This window comes from Punctularia strigosozonata, assembly GCF_000264995.1.
Source record: "Punctularia strigosozonata HHB-11173 SS5 unplaced genomic scaffold PUNSTscaffold_1, whole genome shotgun sequence".
NCBI classification, from domain to species: domain Eukaryota; kingdom Fungi; phylum Basidiomycota; class Agaricomycetes; order Corticiales; family Punctulariaceae; genus Punctularia; species Punctularia strigosozonata.
The window spans coordinates 1,886,522-1,896,983 of NW_006767433.1; the positions used below are offsets into that span (position 1 = coordinate 1,886,522).

Below are 10,462 nucleotides of genomic sequence, written 5' to 3' on the forward strand. Positions count from 1 at the left end.
CTCATGTAGCTTTGGCGTGTATCTGACCTCGTGGGTAATATTGCACTGGCGGACAACACGTGTACCGTGCAATGTCAATTTGCTATGGTCTTCACCCAGCACGAGAAGACTAGCCGCCTGCTTGATGTTCGATCGAGCATCGTCTTCTCTAGAACCTGATAAATCGCACATATTCTGCTTCCCCAATGGCAAACCTATTCGCGTCTTCGTGGAGGCCGGTGAAATCCAAGGTATGCCAAAATTGGTTCGCACTTTGCGAGTGAGTGCAAAACGACTTCATGTCCACCAAAACATTGAGCAGCCGCGCGATAGAACGGTGGAGCCACCGTGTCTGGCGTTTCCAAAGAGGATGCGGATATAATTCTCATTGACTCGTCGGGTGAAGAAGGTGGTAGGACCATTGAGGCTTGGGGCCACGAGAGTTCGACCACCGTTTTGGACGCCGGATGGGTGAGACGCTGCGTTGCAGCAGGGAGAGCTCTCTTGTCCTCCGACGATTTTGGGGGCTGCGCACGAACGACGGATGGCACTGGGTCTCCGCACATATCGTCCGATTCGAACAACATGTCGGTGTGTCATTGTCAAGCTGCTCGCCGCTTGCCTAACACCGTACTTTGACACAGTCCACCACCCTGGGCCCGAAGATTCGACGAACTTGCTGCCTCGCCAACTAGGAGTGACCCTATGCCACAACCTGACACTTCTGCATTCCAACCGAAAGGTAAAGACAGGCCAATGGCCGATGCCTCTCACTCAGCGCCCCCTGATTCACCGATGCATCCTCCCTTCCTTTCGTCTCGTTCAACCCCAGTGGATCCCCAACCATATGCCCAGACAACTTCACAGCGATCAGATCAGCCATTGCACTATACACCTTCCGCATATGCCCAAGCTTCCGTTTCGAGTCACCCCCAAACTTTTGGAGCACATCCGATGAACATGGCACAATTTGTCCCAGCATATCATGCCGCTTCCATGCAAGCGCCGTTTGCCCAAGCATCGTTACTTGAATCAACGAGACAACAACTCGGCATGGATCCCACACAGTTTCAGGCTCTGTTACAGCAGCAGATGCAGCTACAGCAGATGCAGATCCAGTTCCAGCAACTTGGCCCGGATCCCACAATACTCCAAGCACTTTTCCAGCAGCTACTGCAGCAACAGCAGTTTCAAATCCAGTCCGGTTTCGCTACTCAGTCTCACATGCTGCAACAAAGCCCCAGTGCGGGTCTGCATGGCATGCTCGCGCCATTTCCTGCCTTTCCTATGAATCCCTCGCTCCTTCCGCGGACACCCCCGTCTTTCGGCTCGTACTCGTTACCGCAGGACGCCGGTTCATTAGGCGCACCCTCGGCTGTGGCTAGCGGCAGTGTGCAACCCACTGTGGCTCCCGATCCTTCTATGTCATCAGCCACAGGTTCAGTTTCCGAGTCCCACGTTCAGCACAACCGTGTCGGTATCAAGTCGGACAAACAAGCGAAAGCGACAAAACCATCCCGGGTCAAGAAAAACAGCATAGCTGAAGCATATCCGTCTAGCTCCTCCCGTCGGGTATCGAGGACATCTGCCTCTCCGCCCGCTGCATCCGCACCACTATCCCATGAACCACCACAGTCGACAATATCGCAGTTCTTTAGAAATAACCGCGGCCAACCCCTTCTTTTCTACATCCAGGTGGACCTCAGAAACCGTAACGATGCCGTGCAGCAGGTCAAGGTGTGTTTCAGTATCTTGTGCTGTTCATCCAGGCTAATTATCGATGGCAGAGACACGGAGGCAAGATCACGGCCGATATTGGTCAAGCGGATTATGTCATCCTCAATCCCCAAAGCAGCAAAAGCCAAACGTCATACACGTACTTGTTCGAATCAGCCTTGGCAGCAGATCAGGTTCCCCTGCAACCGACTTATATTCGCGATTGCACAATCAACAAGACATTACTTGAGATCGACAACTACATAATTACGCCTCCGAAGAGCCTACGGGGAGGTCATCCCAACGGCAAAGATGGCAGTCCCAAAAGAAACAACGTCCAAAAAGGCCGGGCATCCATGTCTCACTCAGGAGATGGCGTAGGTGGAGACGGGGAAAAACCTGTGTCCAGGAAGAGGGCCCGCGTAACGTCCATTTCCGAGGGAACGCAGGGCCGAAAGGGTGGTGATAAGAGGAAAGTGACTGAAGCTGCAGAATCTTTGGCGCCATTTCGACAACCAACGCCGTTAGCCGCACCTGAACCCTCAGACCAATGTTCGTACAACGAACAAGATGTCGATTATCATCAGTTGAGTGAGATGGGCTACTCGAAGGATACCTCCCGTGGATCGGAAGAACCGACGGCCGGTTCTGACAATCCTCGACCGGATGGACATCCGGAACACGCACAGCCCACGAACGGACAGGACATCCTCACCCAGTCGGCCTCACGAGACGCCCACTTTGATCGCGATCTGCAGGTTGTTTCCCAGTACCTATTCTTGTCGGATGATTTAGAGAATCGTTCTGAAGCCGAAGTTTGGGGCATATTGGATGAGCAGGTAAACGTCGCGAATCATTCGAGTACGGCTGGTATTGATGGTGATTCTGAATTAGACACCCTGTCATAGCTGCCCATCTTGGGCAGGTGAGTGACAGAACATCTAGGTACCACACTGGTTTTTATCGTGTACAACAGACTTCTACGGATACAATCATGAGCTTGTCTCTCGGCAGGTGGAGGAGTTGTTCCAGATCTCAAGACGTTCAGACCATGGTACGCTAGCAAAACTGGAACGCAAACATTAATCCGCAAATGCTCGTACACGGTGCACATGGTTCTACACTGCAGTATCATTATTGTTATTTGGCTATGTAGGTGATGGCCTCTTATTTGTGATGTGTTTTAGCCTAGCTTCGTCATATGCATAGTAGAATACGGTTACTGGTCTTACGGTTGTTTACATCCATCACCGCCGCGACAATATTCCGCGGAAAAGATTCTTCTTCTTTCGATTGGCATCATCAGGCACTAACGAATTGCTTATATGAGAGGACAATCCTTCGTCTGCGGATTCCACGCATTTCAAGGCCGACTCGGTCGATGCCGCTTTCTGGTGCGAAGTCCTCACGAAAGCAGCCCTCGGCGGAACGAGCGCGTCGGTGGTGTCAGGTCCAGAACTGATGGCCGTCTTTGGTTCTGAGTCCCGTCGTTGCGAAATGAGTGAGGATCCCGGAAGCTGCAAACCGTTGTCCCGAGGTAATGAGAGTTCACTTCCACTGGCAGATGGTGCTGTAGATGGGCGAGACAGCTTGCGCGAACGAGGGCTGCCGCGCGTGGTCGCGTCTCGGGCGGCGGAAGATGGCGCCTTCTGCCGTGGGGGATGCGAAGGGTAACCAGGATTGGGCAAGGTAAGAATAGAGACGTTTCCTGGCGATCGCCTCGATAGATTTGCGAGCTTGTTGACTTGTCTGTGATGGAGAGTCGTTATCATAGCGCAAGATGAACGTGCATGCATGTCTTACCTCAGGGCGCGTTCCTCAACCTTGAAACAACGAGCGCGAAGCGCAATCACGGGCTCATGCCTCGATCTGCTGTCGATGGTCGAGGCGGTTGTTTGCGTTTGTCTGATCACCGCCGAACTGACAACGGCTAGGTGCTTGGGCACATCAAGGAACAAAGTGGGGTGTGAGATTGCCTCGCGTGCAAGCATCGGTAAAGATTGACGGCGCTCGCGGAGAACGTGAAGAGCGTGCGTACGCCCGTGGACAGCGCTAGCAGTACCTGGGATAATCGACGGCTTGCGTTGCTCGAGCACTGGTGTCGAGATGTATAGAATGTAATCCTTCATCTGGGGGAGGCTTTCGCTGATGAATGTCTTGACACGAGGCATTCTGTCGTTCCTCGAAAACGACATCTTGAGGTTGGCTAGCGTTTGGATATATTTGGCGATGTGTGTCAAACTTCTCCGCACAGCCAACTCAGGAAGTCCTTGACAAGGCTTTGATGTTATGAGGCGCGGCAATGTATACAATGTACTCACCAGGGATCAGACCAAAGAGATGGGGGTTAAGAATGGCAGGGACGATGAAACGCAGGAAGCAGAACGCGCTTACGGCGTGTAAGGCGTCGTTAGTTGGATATCCGTCTATGCCTGGCTGCGCCTGGACGCGTTGTCCGACCCGCAATCGGATGTGTTCAAACACACGGCGCAGCTCACTGGCAGGAAATAGAGTATATGAGTTACGAATAGCTTGTTCATTCACGGATTCACGCACTGAGGGCACCCTGTTCTGTTCCTATATATCTGATCCCAGAGTTCCTGACACCAATCGGCGAGCGCATCGGAGGACCGTTCCATTTCTTTAGCAGTTTTTGTTTGCCCTTCATCCATATCTAAAGCCACTTTCTCGGAGCATAGGCGACGGATAGTCTTACCCACACTGGCCTCCAAGAAGGAGTGACCAGTGTCAAGCATTATCAGTTCCATAGTCTTCGAAAGAGCGGTGCTCGCCCTGAAGAGAGTATTCTGGGCTGAAGGATCACGAAGTTAGGTTCGTACACAACAGTAGTGATAAAAAAGGGATGATTACAAGCTAATGTGATGTCCTCCACCTCCCGAGAGGCCATCTCCATGATCTGATCTATCAACACGTCCCGCGATCTTGCCAGGGCTATCATGGCCCGACATAGGTTATTGTGTTGTTGATGCGCTCTCAGATCCGCTATCCAATCCAAACAATTGCGTGAATTGAGTTCCTGAACATCTGTTAGACTGTCTCCACCCGTCCAGGAATGCACCCTTACATCGTGCAGTTCAGTGTAAGCGCTATAAGGAAGTATGATCTCTCTGCGGCAAAGTCAGCTTGATAACGGAGGGAGCTCAGGGACTGACTCATCGACCTGCACTGAGAGTTGCAGTTCGCCAACTTGAGCTTGTGTCGAGCCGGGTTCTCCCCGCAACAAAGGCCACCATCCATCGATCCTATCTCCACGTCGGAAGTTGGCGAGAACGATATCCACAGTTCCGACCTCGACCGGCTTTGATAACCGCCTTTCACGAAAAACAACGATCGTGAGGTTGTCGAACGGGGGCATGTCCGAAAACGAGAATGTTTCCTTGTAATGCAGTCCATCGACGGCGTTCTGGACGGTAGTGCGTCCTCCTAGTGTGTCGTTGATGTATATCTCGCAGAAGACATCCATGTCGACGCCATGGAGTGGAGGAGACTCCGGCGAAATGTCAGAAGATGGGCCCGAGCTCGATCCGCCCTTGCTTGCACCAAAGCCGGAAGACATGACGCCCAACTTGCGCCCCTGGATGACGGTAAGTTTGGCTTCACGCCACATCCGGTATAGCCCGCCCTCCGCAGAAAATGGACGGCCATAAATCTCTGGCATCGCATACGATCGCAGCAGCGCAGTCCAGATATCGAGTGTATCCGTATCGGCAAAATAGAGATACACCGGAGCGTCGGCTCCAGCAGACGACCATCGCTGACCTCTGCATTTTTTGCATGAGGTTTTGCAGCGAAACGGCGGAGGAAATACATACGGGACACAGTGGATGCCTAAACAACTCCTTCGACAAAACAGTGACTTATCGGCATGTCGAATATCGGTGTGATTCAGGAGATGTATTTGGATTGTATGGCAAAGAGTTGTCTCCTATGAGCAGTCCAGCGCATGAATATATTCGGGCTTTATGAACGTGACCGTACCTCGAGATATACGCGCAATACGCAACTGTCCCCCTCTTCCGAGAGTTTACATGTTGCCGGGCGCCATTGGCCGGCAACGGTCGAGTTCCGGGTGAGGTTGAGCCAACTGGACTTCTCTAGCCATCATTCGTGAGCGCATATTCCATTGGTCGCCGATATGCTGACCTTTAAGCTTGCGCTGTCCTTCCTCAGCGAGCGGTCGTAAGAAGTCGAGTTTGCCGTCCGATTTCTTCTTCTGCCCCAGAGCCTGGCCGCGTCGTGGTTAGACGGGGGTCAGGTACGGAGTGTGGTGGTGCTCACTCTTCGCGAGCTACTACCCGCCCCTTTATTCGGTACGTATACTTCAACGGAAACAAACAGTTCGCGCCCCTCTGTCAACCCGGAGCTGGTCGCGCGGCGCGGTGAAGAAGGATTGGATTCGATATGATACATGGGGATGAACGAAAGGCAACAACGCGTTGTGCTACAGCCTCATAGGAGTCAGAAGTGCTCACAACCATGCTATGTAAGTAGCTACAGGCTGATATGAAGATCCATGTGAACGACCGCCGCCGAGGCCGCCAGTCCGATCAAATCTCATTTCAGTGCCTGGTCGGCGACCCCATCCTTCCCCATCGCGTCGACATCCTCACCAGAACTGGATCCAGTTGCAATCCTGTCGGTCTTTATCGTCGTCCGAATCTTGGTATACCGTTGTTCTATTGTCGCCCGACGAGACCCTGTTTCCGTGCGAACCATCCCAATCTCCGATATATTCTGTTGGCGTACGGGCAGCGCAGCATCCGGCCGTTCCGCTACCGGGACCACGTCGGCAATCTACCTACCTACCTACCTGCGCGCTGGAGAAGGAGCGCTGAGCTTCTGCGGACACTTTATTCTTTTATGGTATATGGGAGATCATGCTGGCGCGACATCGTCGGGCTTGTCGCACAAATACCAGCTCCCGCGCTGCCCCCGCCCCTTCCCCGGACGGCAGCAGGAGTTGGGGAGTTGGTGTTTTGGGCTCCTTCACGTGTCGCCGTTCAATCCGACTGTGAACGGTCCACACTACCTGCATCATTGCAATGATCATGAATATTAGACAACAGTATGGACGCAAGTGCTGAACAGTGAAAAGGCGTGCAGATGCGCTGGATATGTGACCAGTATGGTATGGTATATGTCCGGATGCTCTAGTTGACCAATGCCTTATATGCCCGACGTTCAATGACCCTCGCCCTGTTCAATGACCCTTTGCGTGTCTGTATGTGCGCGTTAGACTTTGACTACCCTGTACTGGCACTGGGACATACCCGTTGACCACACCATTGCCGTTAGCCACGCCATTGGCGGTACTGTTGCCGTTGACGAGCGGTTTCGCCCTGGCGGGCTTCTTGTACGTTTGAATGTAAAAGTTGATGAAAAGGAAAAGGTAAGAGGTGAGAAGTCCGCATCCGAACAACGCCGCGTTCTCAGTGCCCGCGCAGCTACCGAGCCGTGGCAGGTCGAACGAAGCCCAATGGGTGGAGGCGTAGTAGGAGTACGCTTCAAGAGGGATTCAAAATACGGTCTAAACAAGGCAAGGGGTCCGACGTACTCGCGAAGTAGACGACGAAGAGGTCGATTACGAACTGAGTAATTTGCATGGAAGTAAGGTACTTTTTCCACTGTAAAACGATTAGCAGAGCGTAGGACCACAGCCAGGCAAACATACCCAGATCTTGGCACCTCCGGCGGTGGCATAGTAATAGTAATCTGCACAAGACCTGAGTTCATGTAGATAGACGGAAGTACCCAGACGCATACACATTAATACATGCACAGCGAGGTTGAGGGTGATGACGACCCAAGACTAAACCACGAAATCAGAACCCGGTCGCGGAAATACATCGAAACACACATACCACGCTAGTCTTGCCATTAAGTTGAGACCAACACAGCAACGCAGTAGCAGAGTGGTGGAATACGTGCAAGAAGGCTGAAGTCATGTCAATTGGAATGGCAGCACAGAAAAGACGCGATTCTCACCTAGAGGTTTCTTCTTCAATGCGAGGAAAACGGTGTCCGCAAGCTCCCAGTACTTGAAATAGTAGTTGATCATATAGTAGAACTCCATCCGCTGTTGAATCAGGTCAGGGTCGGCTTCGCGATATTAGGACTAGCAGCGCACCCTTGTCCATGAGCTTTGGTGACACATTGCGTAGAAGATTCCATGTTTCCATGCAATGGGTGCAATTTCCTCCATCATGAGGGTGAGAAGGAGCAAGCTACCACTACTGAGAAGCACGTTGTGGAGTTGGAACAGAGTGGTGAGCTTCAAGGGTTGCTTGTCCTTCATGTATTCACGAAGGCCAAAGACGAGGACCAAGTAACCGACGAGCCCCGCGACGACCTCGGGAGTCGTGGAGAGAGGGGTTTTGCCAACGACATAGTGCGTATAGTGATACGGAACGTTGGGCAAAGGAAGGTGAGTGACCAGAAAGTCGGCGAGAGGGGCCATGGCGGTGGGCGGGTTCGAGCAGGGGCAAAACGCCAGCGGGACGCGTCGAGGAAAGAATTTGCGCCCCAGCCGACTTTTCGCTCTTATTCGCTCGCGGGCACGTGGCCCAGCCAATCACGAGCGTTGTGTTCGGGTCAGACCATTCCCGTTCCAGTCCGCTTACAACGCTGACTAGCATCAGCAATCCAGAACTTATGGAGCATCGACGAGCACTGAGCGGCAACGCTCCCGGCATAAGATGATGTTCTGCATGATGCACAGGTCATGAGTACCACTTTGATATGACGGCGTGTAGCAGCGTACTAGACCGAGCGTCTGATAAGTACTCGCACGTTTTGCTCGAGGAACATTCTCAATGATATCGAATAGATGCCAGTTCAAGCCAGTCCCTGCACTTCCTGCGAGCGACTTCCCATTTGCCGACGCTCTGCGATGCGTTCTGTACTTATTCACGCCACTCTAATGTCATGAACAGTGCTTCGGGTCGTTCAACAGGCAGAAGGACGAGGTATTCAACTGTGGTCGCGTCTCTTGCACGTCTCAGTCATTTCCTTCGCTCTTTCCCGCGGATCGGTTCCGACCAAGTCCCTTGATAGATACTTGACATGTGCGGTTCGATACCATTGTAAGGGATTGAGGCTGCGATGCATACCGGTATGAATGAGTTTTTGGGTAGGTCAGCTGTGCGCAGGAAGGTGCGCACCTTGAAGGAGCGAGGGTCTAAATATAGTCACAATGATCGTTCGAAATGGAGCGAACGCAATTGGCCAACGGGCTTAAGTATTCGCGAGCCATGGATCACGGCGAGAATCCGGGCAGGTTCTGATTATTAAGTATACATATATAGAGCTTAGCGCTGGCGAAAACACAGCATGTTAGCATCTTGTGAGACAGCAGTCTTCAACGATTTTTATTGAATCCACAGGTGAAATTGCGAGAGCCATGCGGGACAATCCATGCTAGTGTATGTTACATTTGCGGGTAATGCGAGAAGCGACGAAACTGAGCAAAGAAGTATTTCCAGAAAGATGTCGAGATGACGATGACAAAATGATACCACCGGCTGGCACATCAGCTGATGATGAGCGCAGAGCCGTGCTCCAATTCGGTCAAGAGCACCTTGCCCCTGTCATGGAGTCGAGGTCAGGACATGAACACGAGGGCTGAAGGTTGAAGACCACTGACCTGCCAGTGAGCTTGGCGTCCTTGGCTGCCTGAAGAGTCATCCGTTTCGCCTGCGGACCATCGAGGTGGGGAGGAAGCGCACAGACAACACAGAGAGGCGAGCTGGTAGGTGCTAGACGGTAGGACGCTGGGATCTGCAACCATCATGAGACCCAACTCATAGAGCGGTACGTGCAGAAGAGACGTACCCCAGCTGCGGCCAGAGATTCAATCAAGCCGTGGATGAAGACCAGAAATCGTGATTTCAGGTCATGAAGGTCGTGCAGGTCAAGATCTGCATGCGAGTCAACGCTGCGTCCAGGATGGTGTGCACGACAATACATACCACAATCAGAGTCCGGACACCATGTCGGGAGTCCGCAATAAAAGCGCACTGGGCCTCCAGACTGCTGAAGACGTCTAGCAATTACAGGATGAGCCCCGAAACGAAATATAATCGCGAACAACGTACTTTGCAAAGAGCTCGAGTGCGTCGCTATGATTGCCGAGCTGTACGAGTTTGCCTCGGTATGAGATCCTCTGAGTCGCGTAGTCGTGTGACCATTCTGACCTCCTGTATACCCTGTACGGAACGGGACTCAAAAAGAGGCGAAGGAGGAGTTGTGAGGGTTGCCATCATGCTGGATATGTGCAGGGAGGTTCTCGTGGACAGAGCGGTAGGGGAAGGCGACTCTTCCCCATGACCAGCCTCCCTTAAGGCGTTGCCAAAGCGGAAGGAACCGGCACGCGGCGAAAGCACGGATGTCCGGGCCCGTGGACGACTGGCATGGATTTACGTCTCGACGTGGTCCACGCCTCCGCGCACCGTATCTGGGGCTCCAGCCCGACCCCGGTGTGGGTCGCAATTGACGCCGGCCTGGCCAGAAAGATTGTTATTTTAAGTATAAACTATCGGCCGCGGTCACGAGCGCTCGAGATCTCGTCGTTATCACAATCGTCTCCAGACACACAAGCTCGCGGCTCGCAGAAGACGTCATCAACATAGCCTCTGCTGCATGCTTCGGCGCTCGCTTTCCCCTTTGAACGCTCTGCACGACGCGCGGCGTCTTAACGAAACGATCTCACGGGCGCGCGTATCGAACCGATTGATACTGCAAAGAGCGC

The 10,462-nt window shown here is 52.8% G+C and overlaps 4 protein-coding genes across 4 annotated transcripts; 1 reads left to right on the forward strand and 3 right to left on the reverse strand.

The window, feature by feature from the left end:
• The first annotated feature begins 1,232 nt into the window (after window positions 1-1,232).
• Window positions 1,233-2,826, forward strand: PUNSTDRAFT_117437 (uncharacterized protein). Its single transcript, XM_007378601.1, has 2 exons — window positions 1,233-1,716; window positions 1,767-2,826. The coding sequence occupies exons 1-2, from the start codon at window positions 1,240-1,242 to the stop codon at window positions 2,601-2,603; spliced, it is 1,314 nt and encodes a 437-aa protein (XP_007378663.1). The 5' UTR covers window positions 1,233-1,239; the 3' UTR covers window positions 2,604-2,826.
• A 116-nt stretch (window positions 2,827-2,942) lies between these two features.
• PUNSTDRAFT_140219 (uncharacterized protein) lies at window positions 2,943-6,126 on the reverse strand (the record flags this gene model as incomplete). The annotated part of the gene is made up of 11 exons (XM_007378602.1): window positions 2,943-3,444; window positions 3,499-3,964; window positions 4,017-4,192; window positions 4,252-4,507; window positions 4,567-4,732; window positions 4,781-4,823; window positions 4,869-5,477; window positions 5,529-5,641; window positions 5,695-5,810; window positions 5,860-5,941; window positions 5,995-6,126. 11 exons carry the CDS (start codon window positions 6,124-6,126, stop codon window positions 2,943-2,945), a joined length of 2,661 nt encoding a protein of 886 aa, XP_007378664.1.
• Window positions 6,127-6,285: 159 nt separating this feature from the next.
• PUNSTDRAFT_95043 (elongase of fatty acids ELO) lies at window positions 6,286-8,209 on the reverse strand. The gene is made up of 8 exons (XM_007378603.1): window positions 7,844-8,209; window positions 7,702-7,792; window positions 7,578-7,651; window positions 7,480-7,525; window positions 7,388-7,428; window positions 7,271-7,340; window positions 6,987-7,218; window positions 6,286-6,935 (listed from the first exon to the last, which is right to left on the reverse strand). Exons 1-8 carry the CDS (start codon window positions 8,171-8,173, stop codon window positions 6,917-6,919), a joined length of 903 nt encoding a protein of 300 aa, XP_007378665.1. The 5' UTR covers window positions 8,174-8,209; the 3' UTR covers window positions 6,286-6,916.
• A 1,035-nt stretch (window positions 8,210-9,244) lies between these two features.
• PUNSTDRAFT_41214 (uncharacterized protein) lies at window positions 9,245-10,341 on the reverse strand (the record flags this gene model as incomplete). Its single annotated transcript, XM_007378604.1, has 7 exons — window positions 9,245-9,299; window positions 9,359-9,492; window positions 9,547-9,632; window positions 9,684-9,757; window positions 9,810-9,920; window positions 10,135-10,214; window positions 10,309-10,341. The coding sequence occupies 7 exons, from the start codon at window positions 10,339-10,341 to the stop codon at window positions 9,245-9,247; spliced, it is 573 nt and encodes a 190-aa protein (XP_007378666.1).
• Window positions 10,342-10,462: the final 121 nt, after the last annotated feature.

Bases quoted from the DNA above. Each gene is read 5' to 3' on its own strand.
- PUNSTDRAFT_117437 (XM_007378601.1), top strand. From the start codon at position 1,240: ATGCTCGCGCCATTTCCTGCCTTTCCTATGAATCCCTCGCTCCTTCCG. The intron at 1,717-1,766 runs GTGTGTTTCAGT...TATCGATGGCAG, and splicing joins ATGCCGTGCAGCAGGTCAAG to AGACACGGAGGCAAGATCAC.
- PUNSTDRAFT_95043 (XM_007378603.1), bottom strand. From the start codon at position 8,173: ATGGCCCCTCTCGCCGACTTTCTGGTCACTCACCTTCCTTTGCCCAAC. The intron at 7,793-7,843 runs GTGCGCTGCTAG...CTGATTCAACAG, and splicing joins ACCAAAGCTCATGGACAAGG to CGGATGGAGTTCTACTATAT. The intron at 7,219-7,270 runs GTACGTCGGACC...TCCCTCTTGAAG, and splicing joins CTTCGTCGTCTACTTCGCGA to CGTACTCCTACTACGCCTCC.